The 19962-nt window shown below is 41.8% G+C and overlaps 1 protein-coding gene across 2 annotated transcripts in view; it reads right to left on the reverse strand.

Annotated features, from left to right (window-relative positions):
* The window catches only part of LOC121570914 (cGMP-dependent protein kinase 1-like), a 182565-nt gene that overhangs the window by 15984 nt on the left and 146619 nt on the right, over nt 1-19962 (reverse strand). For both annotated transcript variants that reach the window (XM_041882216.1, XM_041882215.1), the window contains exons 4-5: nt 11180-11285; nt 2077-2140 (exon numbers count right to left, since the gene is read on the reverse strand). In XM_041882216.1, the coding sequence (XP_041738150.1) occupies nt 2077-2140; nt 11180-11285 (170 nt within the window). The remainder of the gene's footprint in view (nt 1-2076; nt 2141-11179; nt 11286-19962) is intronic.

Raw genomic sequence — 19962 nt, forward strand, 5'->3', positions numbered from 1 at the left:
AGTTTACATTTACATTTAAGTCATTTAGCAGACGCTCTTATCCAGAGCGACTTACAAGTTGGATGGGTTCCGCTGGTGTACAGCAATCTTTAAGTGATACCACAGATTCTCAATTGGATTGAGGTCTGGGCTTTGACTAGGCCATTCCAAGACATATAAATGTTTCCCTTTAAACCACTTGAGTGTTGCTTTAGCAGTATGCTTAGGGTCATTGTCCTGCTGGAAGGTGAACCTCCGTCCCAGTCTCAAATCTCTGGAAGACTGAAACAGGTTTTCCTCAAGTATTTCCCTGTATTTAGCGCCATCCATCATTCCTTCAATTCTGACCAGTTTTCCAGTCCCTGCCAATGAAAAACATCCCCACAGGATGATGCTGCCACCACCATGCTTCACTGTGGGGATGGTGTTCTCGGGGTGATGAGAGGTGTTGGGTTTGCGCCAGACATAGCGTTTTCCTTTTCCTTTTTCGATACTAAAACATGAAAAACGGTACGGTCCTAGCATTTAAAAAAAAGTTTGGTACTTCTATCAAATGTGTCTCATATCATCTACTGATTGAGAGAGGATCAATTCTGCCTATCAGCGCAGCCGATGTCCCCTTATAGCACGAGAGCACCGTCCCTGCTCCACTTACTCATTGCTAGCTCTAGCTTGTCCTGAGGAACCACTGCACTCACTGGGAGTCTGGGCTACATCATGTTAGCTCACCACTCATGCTGCACAGAAGTTAACACATTTGAATAATGCAACACGGCATGTTGAAATGTTGCAGCTGTTAATTACTGTTTGCAAAACAATCTCCATTACAGGCTAGAACACTTTACAATGCAAAAAGATACCGGTAGCTTCCAGCTTAGTACGCTAACTTCCCTTGCTAGCTTACAGCTGAAGCTGTCATGAATTCACTACCCTAGTAATTTGTTTTTGATAATCTGAACAATACAGATAAAGACAGAGAACAGGTATAAACATCACTCTAAGCAAGAAGTGATGATCTGAAGTATTTGAACAATGAGATTCCTTCAATAATTTAAATGACTCCTTCAAGAATTTGAATTATATAAAAATTGTATGTGTTGTTACATTATGACACATTGCATTTTTTATATTTTTTACTTTTACACCTTTTTCATGATATCCATTTGGTGGTTACAGTCTTGTCCCATCGCTGCAACTCCCCTAAGGACTTGGGAGAGGTGAAGGTCGAGAGCCATGCGTCCTCCGAAACATGACCCTGCCAAGCCCCACTGCTTCTTGACACACTGCTCACTTAACCCGGAATCCAGCCGCACCAATGTGTCGGAGGAAATACCGTCTAGCTGGCGACCGAAGTCAACTTGCAGGCACCCGAGCGCGATGGGACAAGGAAATCCCGGCCGGCCAAACTCTCCCCTAACTCGGACAACGCTGGGCCAATTGTGCGCCTCCTCATGGGTCTCCCGGTCACGGCCTGCTGTAACACAGCCTGGGATTGAATCTGGGTCTGTAATGATGCCTCAAGCACTGCGATGCAGTGTCTTAGACCGCTGCACCACTTGGGAGTCCCTGACACTGCATTTTCAAACAGAAGTAAACAGGGTTCTTGACTAGTGCAATAACATCTACCTCATACTCAACATCAACAAAACAAAATAACTGCTCATTGACTTCTGGAGGATGGCAGACACAGTGAGCCACCTATTCCTGGGATGTGATTAGGTAGATAGATTGGGGAGATGTAAGTACCTGGGAACCATCATGGACAGCACACTCTCTTTTAATGTCAACACTCACAACATCAATAATAAATGCCAACAACGACTCTACCTCCTGCACAGACTGAGACAACTGAATGTCAACACCCAGATACTCTCCAACTACTAAACTTGCCATATAGAGAGTGTGCTGACTTTCTGTTTCCTGGCCTGGTATGGTGGGCTGTCAGTGGCTAATAAGGATATCTTCAGGCTCCAAGGTCTGCGGGCTGCAGTGCAGGGGGCTTCAATGCCTCTATGATAAACGGGCAAGGGACAAGGCCAAACGGATAATTTAGGACCACACACACAATCTTGCCCAATGTTTCAACAGAGGACCTACCTCCTCAAGGACATCAGCTAGCTTGCTTAGAATCTCCTCCGGAAGGTCATGGAATGTCGGAACGCTGCAGGAAGAAAATAGTCAGTAAGTCAGTGTAGAAGGAAGAATAGAGATCCACAATGTATTGGATATTACAGGGCGTTGACGCTAATAGACACATTGAACAGAAGGCCATGTAATATCGGCAGCTACACAGTCAATAGGTTAGCCTGAATAGAGTTTCTGTTCATCATGCTCTCTCAGTTTACATAACGTTGGTGAATGTATAATCCAGAAATAAACTTTATATAAATACACTATACATGTACTGTAAGTGGTATTCTTTATGTACACACACACACACATACACACACACACACACACACTGAGGTTGAAAAGGCAGGATTTATCGTGATGTTTGTTCTGTGCATTTCCTGGCAGCCCTCTGAATCCTATCTGCTCGTTATCGACATGGACAAAAGAAAACGGACCAATGCTTATCAGAGGAGAAAGCAAATAACCCAGGCATTGGAACAATGGCCTTTATCTCCCCATATCATCTCTCTGTTTCTCCATCTCCCCCTCCCTCTCATTTCCCATGATTTATTACAGTAATCTGAACCCTCTCGCCCCAGCACTGACTCATAGTGCTGAATTTCCTCCATGGACCCCGGCCAGAAAATGGCTGGTCAGATGGCTCATTACAATGAGAAACTTGACCGAGCTATGAAACATTCAGCGCAAACAAAAAGCCTGTGTTATGGAAAGTTCTGTATCTAACAACTAAATTGGGTTGTAATTTATTTATTTATTTTATCATCATGTTGTTTGCATGTTAGGTTCAAAACTGTTACAGTGGAATAGGATGGTGTGTATGTGTTTATGTGAGGATGTACATGCACAGAGCTTAGCCTCCAGTCTTCTCAAATGTGAATGTGAACCATCTGATCTTGAGTGCTGCTGATTTTCATCCCACCCGGCCCTTAACTGATAAATTAAGGTAATTGATAGGATGGATATCTGGGTTACCCAGGTGTAATCAATGTCTAATTTAATGGCAATGATGAAAAGCAGCCGACACTCCAGGGCCGGGTTTCCCGATAGTGATGGCAATTAAAGTAACTGCCCAGTGAAAATCTCACTTTTAAAAGTTCATATTCTGTTAACTCATATCCAAATAATGTTGTTGACTAGTCCTCATATTTGTGGCCAAAGCATAAATAGGAGAAAAAAAACACTTCAAAAACCCCACCTCAAATTTGTTTCTCAAACAGTCTTGCTATTTCCTCATAGAACATGATGTCATCTCCCTGAGGAGGATGGGCTGGCCAATTTTTTATGACCGATAAACGCACACACCATTCTGTTGTTGGGGTATGCCCACACCATTCCAACACAGAAAAGCTGTTTTTTAACATTTTTACATTTTTAGTCATTTAGCAGACGCTCTTATCCAGAGAGATGTACAGTTAGTGAGTGCATACATTTTTCATACTTTTTTTCATACTGTTTTTTCATACTGGCCCCCCGTGGGAATCGAACCCACAACCCTGGCGTTGCAAGCGCCATGCTCTACCAACTGAGCTACAGGAGGCCTTAAAGCTGCAATATGTATATTGGCTTCCCGTTCTTATGTTTAGTTTTGCGTTTTTAACTTTAGTTCACCAGTTTCAAACAGCTGCAAATACAATATTTTGGGTTATGGAAAATATATTTCACAGCAGTTTAGATGGTACAATGATTATTTACACTATACTTGCTTGTTTTGTCACATAAACTAAAATTAGGTAAACAATTAGAATTTTAGAAACCAGGAAAAGGCAGAGTGATTTCTGCATAGTGCACCTTTAATATTATACTTTTTTTTGAAGCTCCTAGAGAGATATCATTTATCACCTATATGGCTGCAAATATTGAGGCGGGTTGGCACATCATTGCACACATGTTGTTACACATTATGAAATACATTGAGACAAAAAATGTAGAAAGTAGTCCACAATTGGCAAAGTATAACTTAATTGATTGAACATTAAATTGATTTCAATATGATTGGTTCCCAGGTATATCCCACTAAGCACGGACCAAGGCAGACATCTTTTGGACGTATTTTTTAGGTGCGGTCCAGACCAGCCTTGATTTCAATGTCCACGGACGTTGATTTTTAGTCCGGTCCGGAACAAATCTGAACCAATTATAGACGTCTATGATTTGTTCAGATTTGATCTGGTCCGGACCGACCAAATTTGTACTTTTTGAGGGACGGAGCTCATTAGAATAATACCCAGCATATTTACCAAATGTTTGTTTTAACATTTACATTTTGGTCTTTCAGCAGACACTCTTATCCAGAGTGACTTACAGTCAGTGCATTCAACTAAGTTAGATAAACAACAACATATCAAGGTAATCGCAAGAAAAAATATATATATTTTCAACTTTTATTCAGAAACGAAAATTAACCTGATTTAAACATCCAGAAAATATGTATTTTAGACGTCTTTTCAACGTGATTTTGCTTACTGGGATACACTATACTGTATTTATCTTTTAATGCAGTGATCTCTGGATTTATTTGAAGCATATTTTTATCCATTGTTTATTTGTAACAATTAAAAACACATTGCAAACATTGCTCTGAAGCTCTGAAGCTACAGAGAGACTGAAACACATTTTGAAATTATGTTTAGCGGATATTGTCTGTGTGTAAAGTGATGTGGAAGGGCAAAAAATTATCTGAAGACTCATTTAGCTATTCTATGAGTCAGTCGTTAAAGACATGCTATGGAACTTTGGCGACTACTAACTATTTTTAAAATCTCCCACTTTGGGCTGGATGTGTCAATGTGTAGTTCATACATGCATAATCTATGAGCAGAATAACTGTCTTACCTCAAATAGCCACGAAATCCCTAGTTTGAAAGCGACTGTATTTCTGTAAGCTGTGCCAGGCCATTTTCTCTACATTTCCCCCCACGTGTGCCAGCCCCCTTGCAATTTGAGTTCTAGCCAATGAGCTTCAGCCCCTTGCCATTTGAGTGACAGCTAGCAGGATGCACACACAGCAGAGTGAGAGAGAGAGCAATGTCGTGGTGCACATACTGTATGTGACGTACAGATGTCGGATCTTAGTTTGATCACTTTTTTGTTGCTTAGAATTTTCCTGCTCGGCAGGAAATGCATACTTGTAATGTATTCAAGGTTTAAAAAGGCTTCTAAAGTTTGTAATTTCCACTTTCAAATGTCAGACTTGATTTTCCCTAACCAAAAAATTATGAACCCCCCCAAAATATGTATATTAATTATAATCCACATAATAATTCACATTTATGAAATTACTTATTGCAGTTACTAATAAGCATGCACCCATTAAGAAAATGACTGTAAAAACTGTTAAATCCCCTGTGGATTGATGAAGAATTGAAACATTTTATAGTTGAGAGGGATGAGGCAAAAGGAATGGCAAATAAGTCTGGCAGCACAACATATTGCAAATTGAGAAATCATGTGACTAAACTGAATAAAAATAAGAATAAACTACACTATGAAACAAAGATAAATGACATAAATAATCATAGTAAAAAGCTTTGGAGCAGCTTAAATGCAATTTTGGGGAAAAAGGCATACTCAGCTCCATCATTCATTGAATCAGATGGCTCATTCATCACAAAACCAACTGACATTGCCAACTACTTTAATAATGTTTTCATTGGCAAGATTAGCAAATTTAGGCATGACATGCCAGCAACAATTGCTGACACTACACATCCAAGTATATCTGACCAAATTATGAAAGACAAGCATTGTAATTTTGAATTCCGTAAAGTGAGAGTGGAAGAGGTGAAAACATTATTGTTGTCTGTCAACAATGACAAGCCAGGTCAGATAACTTGGATGGAAAATTACTGAGGATAATAGCGGACGATATTGCCACTCCAATATGCCATATTTTCAATTTAAGGCTACTAGAATGTGTGTGCCCCCAGGCTTGGAGGGAAGCAAAAGTAATTCCACTACCTAAGAAAAGTAAAGCCCCCTTTACTGGCTCAAATAGCCAACCAATTAGTCTGTTACCAACCCTCAGTAAACTATTGGAAAAAATTGTGTTTGACCAGATACAATGCTATTTCACAGTAAACAAATTGACAACAAACTTTCAGCATGCTTATAGAGAAGGACATTCAACAAGCACAGCACTCACACAAATGACTGATGATTGGCTGAGAGAAATTGATGATAAAAAGACTGTGGGGGCTGTTTTGTTAGACTTTGTGCAGCTTTTGACATTATCGATCATAGTCTGCTGCTGAAAAAATGTATATGTGTTATGGCTTTACTCCCCCTGCTATATTGTGGATGAAGTGTTACCTGTCTAACAGAACACAGGGGTGTTCTTTAATGGAAGCCTCTCCAACATAATCCAGGTAGAATCAGGAATTCCCCAGGACAGCTGTCTAGGCCCATTACTTTTTTCAATCTTTACTAATGACATGCCACGGGCTTTGAGTAAAGCCAGAGTGTCTATGTTTGCGGCTGACTCAACACTATACATCTCAGCTACTACAGCGACTGAAATGACTGCAACACTTAACAAAGAGTTGCCATTAGTTTCAGAGTGGGTGGCAAGGAATAAGTTAGTCCTAAAATATTCTAAAACTAAAAGCATTGTATTTGGGACAAATCATTCACTAAACCCTAAACCTCAACTAAATATTGTAGTAAATAATGTGGAAATTGAGCAGGTTGAGGTGACTAAACTGCTTGGAGTAACCCTAGTTTGTAAACTGTCATGGTCAAAACATATTAATACAACAGTAGCTAAGATGGGGAGAAGTATGTCCATAATAACAGCACTATCAACAAGGCAGGTCCTACATGCCCTACTTTTGTCACACCTGGACTACTGTTCAGTCGAGTGGTCAGGTGCCACAAAAAAGGACTTAGGAAAATTGCTATTGGCTCAGAACAGGGCAGCACGGCTGGCCCTTGGATGTACACAGAGAGCTAATATTAATAATATACATGTCAATCTCTCCTGGCTCAAAGTGGAGAAGAGATTGACTTCATCACTACTTGTATTTATGAGAGGTATTGACATGTTGAATGCACCGAGCTGTCTGTTTGAACTACTGGTGCACAGCTTGGACACACACGCATACCCCACAAGACATGTCACCAGAGGTCTCTTCACAGTCTACAAGTCCAGAACAGACTATGGGAGGTGCACAGTACTACATAGAGCCATGACTACATGGAACTCTATTCCACATCAAGTAACTGATGCAAGTAGTGAAATTAGATTTAAATTACAGATAAAAATCACCTTATGGAACAGCGGGGACTGTGAAGCAACACAAACATAGGCACAGACCCATGCATACACACACACGTACACATGGATTTTGTCCTGTAGATATGTGGTAGTGGTGGAATAGGGGCCTGAGGGCACACAGTGTGTTGTGAAATCTGTGAATGTATTGTCATGTTTTTAAAATAGTTTAACTGCCTTAATTTTACTGGACCCCAGGAAGAGTAGCTGCTGCCTCGGCAGGAACTAATGGGGATCCATAATGAATACAAATACAAAAAAAATCACATTTCCTGTTGCTGTAGGATTGTTAGCCTGCTGTAGCAAACTGGCTCAAATTAAGATCCTACATCTGTAGTACGCAATTTTCGGGGACAGAAAGAAACTCTTTAAATTACGAATGTTTTCAAGTGCAACTTTAGTGACGATGGTTTTGGGAAACAGCTCAGATATTTCATGATGCTCCTACGAATGATTTAATGTTGAACTTTGTTAGCCTTAAGATGCTTTTGGGAAACCAGGCCCAGGACCAGAGCTACACACCCCTGCAGTCCATCTAACAAACTTGACCATGATCAGTCATTTCACATTCTTAGCTATCTCAACTCTGATAGCTGGACTGCTTATTTATTAATATTTTATTAGCAGAGCTGTCTACAAGCAGAGCTTCTTGGGATCTAAAATATATAGTGCGCTACAACAACTACAAAATCACTTTACCTCCCGGGGTATAAAGATCAATAAGATAGCGAGCTAACTACCATAAATATTATGAGACAAGTAGAAAGTCCGCAATAAAGAGCCAGATGTAAGTTTAACTCTCGTTTTCAACCAGGAAATATTGATTTGTATCTGAACGTGTATGAAAGTTAGCTTGCTTAGCTATCAATCCTGCTTTTAGAAATATCTGCTTCAAACACACACCTGCCATACCTGCCATGATACACACTCCACTCAGTCTTAGTTCCCAAAAAATTTGCTTACAAAAATACACTGCTCAAAAAAATAAAGGGAACACTTAAACAGCACAATGTAACTCCAAGTCAATCACACTTCTGTGAAATCAAACTGTCCACTTAGGAAGCAACACTGATTGACAATACATTTCACATGCTGTAGGGCAAATGGAATAGACAACAGGTGGAAATTATAGGCAATTAGCAAGACAACCCCAATAAAGAAGTGGTTCTGCAGGTGGTGACCACAGACCACTTCTCAGTTCCTATGCTTCCTGGCTGATGTTTTGGTCACTTTTGAATGCTGGCGGTGCTTTCACTCTAGTGGTAGCATGAGACGGAGTCTACAACCCACACAAGTGGCTCAGGTAGTGCAGCTCGTCCAGGATGGCACATCAATGCGAGCTGTGGCAAGAAGGTTTGCTGTGTCTGTCAGCGTAGTGTCCAGAGCATGGAGGCGCTACCAGGAGACAGGCCAGTACATCAGGAGACGTGGAGGAGGCCGTAGGAGGGCAACAACCCAGCAGCAGGACCGCTACCTCCGCCTTTGTGCAAGGAGGAGCAGGAGGAGCACTGCCAGAGCCCTGCAAAATGACCTCCAGCAGGCCACAAATGTGCATGTGTCTGCTCAAACGGTCAGAAACAGACTCCATGAAGGTGGTATGAGGGCCCGACGTCCACAGGTGGGGGTTGTGCTTACAGCCCAACACCGTGCAGGACGTTTGGCATTTGCCAGAGAACACCAAGATTGGCAAATTCGCCACTGGCACCCTGTGCTCTTCACAGATGAAAGCAGGTTCACACTGAGCACATGTGACAGACGTGACAGAGTCTGGAGACGCCGTGGAGAACGTTCTGCTGCCTGCAACATCCTCCAGCATGACCGGTTTGGCGGTGGGTCAGTCATGGTGTGGGGTGGCATTTATTTGGGGGGCCGCACAGCCCTCCATGTGCTCGCCAGAGGTAGCCTGACTGCCATTAGGTACCGAGATGATATCCTCAGACCCCTTGTGAGACCATATGCTGGTGCGGTTGGCCCTGGGTTCCTCCTAATGCAAGACAATGCTAGACCTCATGTGGCTGGAGTGTGTCAGCAGTTCCTGCTAGAGGAAGGCATTGATGCTCTGGACTGGCCCGCCCGTTCCTCAGACCTGAATCCAATTGAGCACATCTGGGACATCATGTCTCGCTCCATCCACCAATGCCACGTTGCACCACAGACTGTCCAGGAGTTCAGGTCTGGGAGGAGATCCCTCAGGAGACCATCCGCCACCTCATCAGGAGCATGCCCAGGCGTTGTAGGGAGGTCATACAGGCACGTGGAGGCCACACACACTACTGAGCCTCATTTTGACTTGTTTTAAGGACATTACATCAAAGTTGGATCAGCCTGTAGTGTGGTTTTCCACTTTAATTTTGAGGGTGACTCCAAATCCAGACCTCCATGAGTTGATACATTTGATTTCCATTGATAATTTTTGTGTGATTTTGTTGTCAGCACATTCAACTATGTAAAGAAAAAAGTATTTAATAAGATCATTTCATTCATTCAGATCTAGGATGTGTTGTTTAAGTGTTCCCTTTATTTTTTTGAGCAGTGTAGCTTTAGATTGAAAACAAAATATACCTCCAAACTGCTTTATCTGGTCAGAAAGGTATATCTGGTACAATACAGTACAGTATATCTCCATTATGATGGCAGTATAAAAAGAGCTGAGAAGGCTCTCTACCTTCCTTGACTGCCCTCGCAATGTCACCTATTGAGGGCATCTCCTATTACAGTGAAAGGCTGACTGGTTTCCTGCTTTCACTTCCACCTGGCTGCCACTAGAAGTCAGACTGGAGCGAGTGAGAGAGAATACTGAGTGATTCATGAGGCCTTTGTTCTGAGTAAATAAAATCTGTAAACCTCTGAGTGGTAGTGGGCCCTGCAGGGTATTTCTGAGAACCTCTCAATGGATAAACAATGTTTATGCATTGACGAATTCGAACTATGGGAAACAGATTAACTCTGCATGAATAAAACGCATCGAAAGGTAATGTGATGTCATTCCATTTTCATAAAATATAAAAACAAAAGCAGAGCGAAAGAAAGAAAGAAAGAAAAAAAGAAAGAAAGAAAGAAAGAAAGAAAGACGTCAGATAGTAAAAGACAGAACAGGGGGACAATATAAATAAATAAATTAGTCATTTAGCAGACGCTCTTATCCAGAGCGACTTACAGGAGCAATTAGGGTTAAGTGCCTTGCTCAAGGGCACATCAACAGATTTTTCACCTAGTCGGCTCGGGGATTAGAACCAGCGACCTTTCGGTTACTGGCGCAACGCACTTAACCACTAAGCTACCTGCCGCCCACTAAGCTACCTGCCGCCCAATAAGAGGGACAGACAGAGGGACTTAGAGGGAAAGCAGTGAAGGCAGTACACTTCCAAGGCATCTCATACATCCTGTATGATGTATATGACACTCTCCTCTCCCTCCATCTTTTGATGAGGACTTATTTTATTCCACACAGTGTGTGGGTGCAACGATATGAGTCTATCTGCCTTTAATATGATAATAGACTTCCCCATCTTCAGCCCCTCTCCTCTGCCAAACCCTATGCTAATGTCAACATCAGATGGAGAGAAGAAAGAGAGCAGGAAGAAGGGATGTCTATTTTTTCCGGTACGGTGGATGCTTACTTGCGTAAAAAATGTAAAGGAGACATTATGTAACAATATGAATGGGGAAATGTGACAGTGGGACTTCAATGGTAAATCACTCCAATATCACCAACCCTAGGTCGAATAAGTCTGGTATATTAATAAATATATTTTGTATTGTAGTAGTATCTAGAAGTATAGTCTTTCTGTTCCTCACCTTTTTAAAAACTCCATGTATTCGGTGTGCTTGATCAGGCCCGTTCTCATCATAATAGTCTGAAAGCATTGTCGGTCGATGGCCCATAACTTCACATTGGAGAGAGCTGGAGAGGGAGAGAATGGAGAAGAGAGGAGTGATCAGAATAGTCAGGGAGAAACATGGATAGCAGGTCGTTTTCACAATATAATGAGGTATCATTATTAACCAGGTATCTACTTGGACAACATGGGTGAGTTTTGGAGAGAGATGAGGAGAGAAAGAGATAGTCTACTGTCAGACCCTAAACCAGCCCAGGCTATCCCTTAACAACCCCACAGCAGAAAGGCTTCATAGTATAACAGTAGAATCATTAGCATAACATTAATCACTGATGAATGGCTCCATTTGGCTGAGCTTGTCTGTGCATGTTTATCTGTATGTTGCTTTGTTTGTTTATTTTGGTTCCGACATGTCTACTTTGAGGTCTGTGACACTGTGACACTGACTCATCCACTCCTAATATCATACAGTAGGTTCTCAAACACTCACACACACACACACACACACACACACACACACACACACACACACACACACACACACACACGCACAAACACAAACCACAAATTCATGGACAAACATACACTTGTGGGCAGGCAAGATAACAGACACATACACCCACCCATGAGCACCCCCACACACCTCCCAGGAGCAACACTTGAGCCCAGTGTTAGCTGTGTATTCAAACACAGGAGAGCACAGGAGAGATTTTCTCGTTAGACATTCAGGCTCTTTTTAGTCCCAGTTAGATCATTTCTATTAACAGTCTGAAACTATCTGCAGCCCTCGTACCAACTAATGAGGAAGGAGACCGCAACAAACACTCTGCATCCTTCTTTCAGCACTAAATAACTAAAACACTGAGGCTGGGTCCCATTCCAAAAACCTACTTCTCTTGGGCCTAGATAACTCACACACATGGAGCTGAAACACTGGTTAAATTGACACAATATATCAGATGGAGATTTCACAGCCTAGTAAAAAGGCTTAGTGAAACGACCTTGTCACAATATTGCTTTCAGCTTTCCAGTGCTATCAGGCTGTCCAGCGCATGAAATCAAGGGCAGATAAAACCCACTGGGCAAAGACGTCAATTCAACGTCTATTCCACGTTGGTTCAGTGTAATTTAATTGAAATTATTGATTCAACCAGTGTGTGCCCAGTGAGAAGGGAGCATGTTTTTGTAAAGGTATCCAACCTATGATTGCTAGGGAACAGACTGCCATTCCAGACCTCTAAAACCCAAGCCTCAGGGAAGAGGGCTAGAAAAGCTTTTGGAGTAACACTCCTGTTAGGCCCTAAAGCAACAACCGTTAAAAGGAGAGACGTGGTGGTATAAACACAGAGCCAACAGAGTGCTACGTCGGTAAGTGGGCAATTCACAGGGTATGGGGAAATCAGATAATGAGAGGCCTGGAGCGCATTGCAGTGAAGGTAAGTGGGTTATTTGGAGACTTGACTAAATTGCAGTGAGACTTAGGGAGCTAGTTAGCCTGCAGTGTGTGTAGATGAATGTCTTAATGCTTGTGAGCCGTTGGCCATTAGCTTGACAGCTTATCACAGGGGCAAACTAAAGCCACTCCAGGCCCTGGGTAGAAAAACAGGCAGGGAGGGAGGTGGAATAGGAAGGGGCTTGAGAAGTGTGGGAGTCTGGTATTAACGGAATTATGTTGAAGTGGACTGAGAATACATGCATGACGCATATTGCATATGAAGTACCCCACATAAACCAGCACACACATAAACGTGTGTTTATCTCTAAGTACACAGATACACACACACACACACACACACACACACACACACACACACACACACACACACACACAAAGCACGCAGGCACACACACAGTCACACACACACTTAGGATCTCATAATCACTTATAGAAATTGGAACAACACTATTGCTAACACAAAATAAGGTGTGTGATCAAGTCTGCTACTGTCTTCATCATACGAAGGACAAGTCCCATCAGGATTTATGTTCCCACAGCAGACCGAGTGTGATCTCACCTCAATTTGGTGTCATTCACAGTTTCTGCTTCTACCATGTCCTTGACAGAACAGCTCTGCCTGTCTGTTCAATACCTGCACTGCAAAAATCATTTTACTCGCCCATACATTTCTTCCCCACTTCCCCTATCCTAAAGCGGCAGTAGATTAGCCCTGATAGTCTGTAGGTGTTTCCCCTCCCCCTTCTTAAACTGTCCGACTAGCTATTGGGGAGGTTCTTGTTATTATCCTAGCAGGTAAAAGTGCAGTGATGCGACCATCACTCAAAAAGCACCTGTTCAGAGGACATCTGTGCTAAGTCATATAAGACAATTATCTAACATTACCTGGCTCAGTCCTGTAAAATATTGTATTTTCAGCTGTTTGAAGTTGAAAGTAAAAGACGCAAAAACATATCTTAAGCATGGGAAGAATGCATAAGACTTGCTTTCAATGAGAATGACAGTCCCCTGTAGCTCAGTTGGTAGAGCATGGCACTTGCAACGCCAGGGTTGTGGGTTCGTTTCCCACGGGGGGCCAGTATGAAAATGTATGCACTCACTAACTGTAAGTCACTCTGGATAAGAGCATCTGCTAAATGACTAAAATGTTTTAAAACATGTAAATCTATAACTCATCACAGTTTAGATAAACATGTGGTCTCTAGATTAAAAAAACTAAACCATACTTATAAATGTTACAAACCTGAAAACAGGATGAATAAGCATACACAGACACATTTTCCCTCTGGGCTTCTCGTCCTGCTTCTCTTCTTCTAACGTACGAGGTGCATGCCTGCAGCTAACAGTTCGAATGTCTCCCCGTATTGCTAGCGCTAAGTATACATGAAGCTATATTAAAGCAAAACCATGGAGGACTACAATAATAATGATGTGAACAAACAAACTTTGATTCCAAAGTACTAGAATCTATCACATGACATGTGTTGTTGTTGTAAGGGTAATAATATAAGCCAGATAGGCCTATCACGTACATGACCATATGTCAGTCATAAGTCCCAAAGAGGATGTTTTATCCTGCTTCTGCATTCATCCCAGTCATCAGTGACAGAGCATTGGGCTAGGTATATGTTTGACATCAATGTGTGTACAATTTCAATGGTAATAAAATTGCCAATTATAGGAAATGTAATATAATATACTATTTACAAGTAGAATGGAATGGTTTGCCTTGTGTGGTAGGATTTGTGAGCTTAAGCAGCCATAACATTTTGCTATATACAGCTGCGGAAAAAATTAAGAGACCACTGCAAAATTATCATTTTCTCTGGTTTTACTATTTATAGGTATGTGTTTGGGTAAAAATAACATTTTTGTTTTATTCTATAAACTACTGACAACAGTTCTCCCAAATTCAAAATAAAAATATTGTCATTTAGAGCATTTATTTGCAGAAAATGACAACTGGTCAAAATAACAAAAAAGATGCAGTGTTGTCAGACCTTGAATAATGCAAAGAAAATAAGTTCATGTTCATTTTTCAACAACACAATACTAATGTTTTAACTTAGGAATAGTTCAGAAATCAATATTTGGTGGAATAACCCTGATTTTCAATTACAGCTTTCATGCGTCTTGGCAAGCGCTCCACCAGTCTTTCACATTGATGTTGGGTGACTTTATGTCACTCCTGGCGCAAAAATTCAAGCAGCTCGGCTTTGTTTGATGGCTTGTGACCATCCATCTTCCTCTTGATCATATTCCAGAAGTTTTCAATGGGGTTCAGGTCTGGAGATTTGGCTGGCCATGACAGGGTCTTGATCTGGTGGTCCTCCATCCACACCTTGATTGACCTGGCTGTGTGGCATGGCGCATTGTCCTGCTGGAAAAAACAATCCTCAGAGTTGGGGAACAATGTCAGAGCAAAAGGAAGCAAGTTTTCTTCCAGGACAACCTTGTACGTGGCTTAATTCATGCGTCCTTCACAAAGACAAATCTGCCCGATTCCAGCCTTGCTGAAGCACCCCCAGATCATCACCGATCCTCCACTAAATTTCACAGTGGGTGCGAGACACTGTGGCTTGTAGGCCTCTCCAGGTCTCCGTCTAACCATTAGACAACCAGGTGTTGGGCAAAGCTGAAAATTGGACTCATCAGAGAAGATGACCTTACTCCAGTCCTCTACGGTCCAATCCTTATGGTCTTTTGCAAACCTCAGCCTGGCTCTTCTTTGCTTCTCATTGATGAAGGGCTTTTTTCTAGCTTTGCACGACTTCAGCCCTGCCCCCAGGAGCCTGTTTCGAACTGTCCTCGCCGTGCACTTCACCCCAGCTGCCATTTGCCATTATTTTTGTAGGTCACTTGATGTCATCCTACGGTTGTTGAGTGACATTCGAATAAGTTGGCGGTCATCCCGGTCAGTAGAGAGTCGTTTTCGCCCTCTGCCGGTCTGTAGCTTTGTTGTCCCCAATGTCTGCTGCTTGACCTTGTTCTTATGAACCGCCGTCTTTGAAATTTTAAGGATGGAAGCAACCTGACGCTCACTGTATCCCTCTGCCAGTAAAGCCAGAATTGAACCCTTCTTTTCCTCACTCAAAACTTTCCTTTTCAACTCTTTTGGCATGGTCAATAGTTATTTTTTGATTAATATTACTTTTGAGGTACTATTAGCACTGTTTTTGCCATCCAGCTGGTCCTATTGCAAGAGGATAGTGATGACCACAGCAGTGGTTTTTATACTTTTCCTCGTTAAATAAGATTTGGTTCAGATGATCACCTAATCAGTACCAAATTCAGTAGAATGAGGTGTGCCTGTGTTGGAATTCAACAGACACTGGAATGGAATGGCTGTCATACATGTAGAGATGCTGATTTAAGAAAAATGTGCAGTGGTCTCTTAATTTTTTCCAGAGCTGTATGCCACAATACATCTAAATATATGTCTCATGACAGTGTTGTGACAATGTTATGACAGGTTATGTCAGCTCTTATGACATATTATACCTTAGTTATGACCGTGTCATAACGTGTTATGATACTAGGTGTCAAATAAAGTTTTACCGCTGACATATTACCTCTCTCTCCTTCATTCCTTTCTCGAGCGCGCAGAGTTAGGGGCTGTCAACAGCTTACTTCAATATGTTTCGTTGTGAAAACATGTTATTATCAATGTTCCCAAACAGATTTCACTTTGTCTCCAAAATTATCCACTGGGTAGATGCAGGAACATGGTTGGAGAGCCCATGGCATACAGAGTTTGGATGGAATATAACCTGTCGCACAGCGAGAGGCTGAATGGTCCTCAAACAGTGGTTGATGCAGGATTTGAAATAAGTGTTTTTATAAGCCCAGACATTTGTAGATGTTCCTAAGGCATGCATCAGCGGCTTGTATGTGTGGAGACAGTAAACATGTTTATGTTAATTATGGTAAATCACTGTGAGACAGGCACTCATTTATTTTGGTCATTTAGCAGACGCTCTTATCCAGAGTGACTTACAGGAGCAATTAGGGTTAAGTGCCTTGCTCAAGGGCACATCGACATATTTTTCACCTAGTCGGCTCGGGGATTAGAACCAGCGACCTTTCGGATACTGGCACAACGCTCTTAACCACTAAGCTACCTGCCGCCTCATTTGTATGACAATTACCGGCTGACAACATTTCATGACCGCCACAGCCCTAGGTTGGGCGACTGCCAAAATGAATTGTAATAGAATTAAATAGAATATAATAATGTCAAACAAACAAATACATAATTTTTTTTATAGAAGTCAGCAATTAATTACTTAAAGTTTCAGTTTGTGTACTGATATTGTTACAAGTAAAAAAGAGTCAGGCAAATGTTTAATCATCACACCATTGTTATAGTCCAAGGGCCACCCACCAAAAAAGGCTTCAGAAAAGGCATTTCGTTACCGAGGAAACAAAACTGCAAAGTTTCAACATCATTACCTACACTGAACAAAAATATAAATGCAAAATGCAACAATTTAAAGATTTTACTCATTTACAGTTCATATGTGACTCGTTTCAGGAAACTATGTGTATGTTTCACGTCACTACTTCACAGGAGAGGCATTTGAATGTAAACACTTATTTTTTATCAAAATGTGTTTTTTGGCAAAAATGCCTTCTGGAACATGTGAACTTCATGTGCCTTAATGACAAACTTGTATTCCATCCGTAAATACTAATAACATTGTTAAATTATGAGCCTAGTTGTTTTAGCCATGGAAAAAGACAGGAACCTTCCCACTAGCCAAGATTGGCTGAGATAATGGATGGGCTGAACATGCCGGGAGATGAGTTTGGATAGGTCTGCCATGTAGCATGCTTCTGTCTATAAGGTGAGCTGCTCAGTATGTGTTGATAGTCCTTTCTACCACGCCGTTTTTGAAAGATATAACAATAGCCATCGAGAACTACAAAAGTTTTGCTGAATGCACTGAATTTAGCAGGCGCTATCGACAGATCAGTTGGAAAAAGTGATGGGCTACTTTCTGCACACGCCACGTTCAGTGTGAACCGGAGTGACTTGACAAAATGCTGGCCAAACAAGATGTAGCTACAAACAAAACAGAGTTAAATGGTTCCAGTCTGCCGTGAAGCATTCATCCATGTACACGGGTAAGAGTCTAGCTACATTTTCAGATGTTATCAGTTTCTAATTTAGTCAGAAAGTCGTTTTCATTGCAAGTTAAAGCGTACTGTTAGCTAGCTAGCGAACGTTAGCTTGCTGGCTATGATCTGTTTTTTAATATTATTCGAATCAAAAATCAATTTGCATTGCTAGTTATAGCCTAATGTTAGCTAGCTAACATTGAACCTAGTTGTTAGCTTTAGCTCCCTGCAGATTCATACTACAGCTATGACAATGTTTGTATTGGTAGTAGTATGAGTTGGGATTATGCCGGTTCATTGTTTAGCTAGCTAGCTACATGTCTAAACAGAAGACTCCACTTCGCGAGATGATTACATGACCCAGACAATAGTGACCCATCCACTTAGCTAGATGTGGGGGGTGGTTATTGCATTTCCTTCACATGACCCATCAATTTAGACAAGTGTGTCGGGAAAGCGTCATCTAATAATTATAAAATATTTATAAAATATGCAGAAGATAGCGCTATTTGGTTAAACACCAAGTCCATGATATTGTCACGACTTCCTCTGAAACTGCCACCTCTCCTTGTTCAGGCAGGCTTCGGCGTTCGTCATCACCGGCATTCTAGCCACTACCGCTCCTCATCTCATCATTCCATTTGTTTTGTCTTGTTTATTACAAACACCTGGTTCATATCCCCTCATCAATACCTGTATAAGTGTTCCCTCTGCCCCCTTGTCTTTGTGTGTGATTGTTTATTGTGGAGGATAGTGAAGCTCGGTGGAGCTCCGTGTATTTTGTATCGCCGGGATATTTCCCAGTGTGTCTTGTATTTTACAGTGCGCCTGTTTTGCGCACTATAGTGTTTGACGTATTTCTGCGTAACTCTGTATTTGCGGAATAAAGCCTGTTATTCTGTGATTTACCCTCCTGCGCCTGACTCCTTCGACATCACCTCATAACAATTATTGCAAGAACAGCTCAAATAAGCAAAGAGAAAAGACAGTCCATCATTACTTTAAGACATGAAGGTCAGTCAATACAGAACATTTCAAGAACGTTGAAAGTTTCTTCAAGTGCAGTCTCAAAAACCATTAAGCGCTATGATTGAACTGGCTCTCATGAGGACCGCCACAGGAATGGAAGACCCAGAGTTACCTCTGCTGCAGAGGATAAGTTCATTAGAGTTACCAGCCTCAAAAATCAAATAAAATCAAATTGTATTTGTCACATACACGTGTTTAGCAGATGTTATAGCAGGTGTAGAGAAATGCTTGTGCTTCTAGCTCCGACAGTGCAGTAATATCTAACAATTTCACAACATATACCCAATACACACAAAAAAGTAAGGAATGGGATTTAAGAATATATATGGACGAGCAATGACAGAGCGGCATGGACTAAGATACAGTAGAATATTATAGAATAGAATGCAGTATATACATATGAGATGTGTAGTGCAAGATATGTAAACATTATTAAAGTGACTAGTGTTCAATTTTTTTAAGTGACCAGTGATTTCTAGTCTATGGGTATAGGCAGCAGCCTCTAATGTGCTAGTGATGGCTATTTAACAGTCTGATGGCCTTGAGATAGAATCTGTTTTTAATTCTCTCGGTCGCAGCTTTGATGCATCTGTACTGACCTCGCCTTCTGATAGCGGGGTGAACAGGCAGTGGCTCGGGTGGTTGATGTCCTTGATGATCTTTTTGGCCTTCCTGTGACATCGGGTGCTGTATGTGTCTTGGAGGGCGGGTAGTTTGCCCCCGGTAATGCGTTTGGCAGACCGCACCACCCTCTGGAGAGCCCTGCGGTTGTGGGCGGTGCAGTTGCCGTACCAGGCAGTGATACAGCCCAACAGGATGCTCTCAATTGTGCATCTGTAAAAAGTTTGTGAGGGTTTTAGGTGATAAGCCACATTTCTTCAGCCTCCTGAGGTTGAAGAGACACTGTTGCACCTTGTTCACCACACTGTCTGCGTGGGTGGACCATTTCAGTTTGTCGGTGATGTGTACGCCAAGGAACTTGAAGCTTTCCACCTTCTCCACTGCGGTCCCGTCGATGTGGATAGGGGGGTGCACCCTCTGCTGTTTCCTGAAGTCCACGATCATCTCCTTTGTTTTGTTGATGTTGAGTGAGAGGTTATTTTCCTGGCACCACACTCCCAGAGCCCTCACCTCCT

The sequence above is a fragment of the Coregonus clupeaformis genome, chromosome 1, assembly GCF_020615455.1.
Source record: "Coregonus clupeaformis isolate EN_2021a chromosome 1, ASM2061545v1, whole genome shotgun sequence".
Classification (NCBI taxonomy): domain Eukaryota; kingdom Metazoa; phylum Chordata; class Actinopteri; order Salmoniformes; family Salmonidae; genus Coregonus; species Coregonus clupeaformis.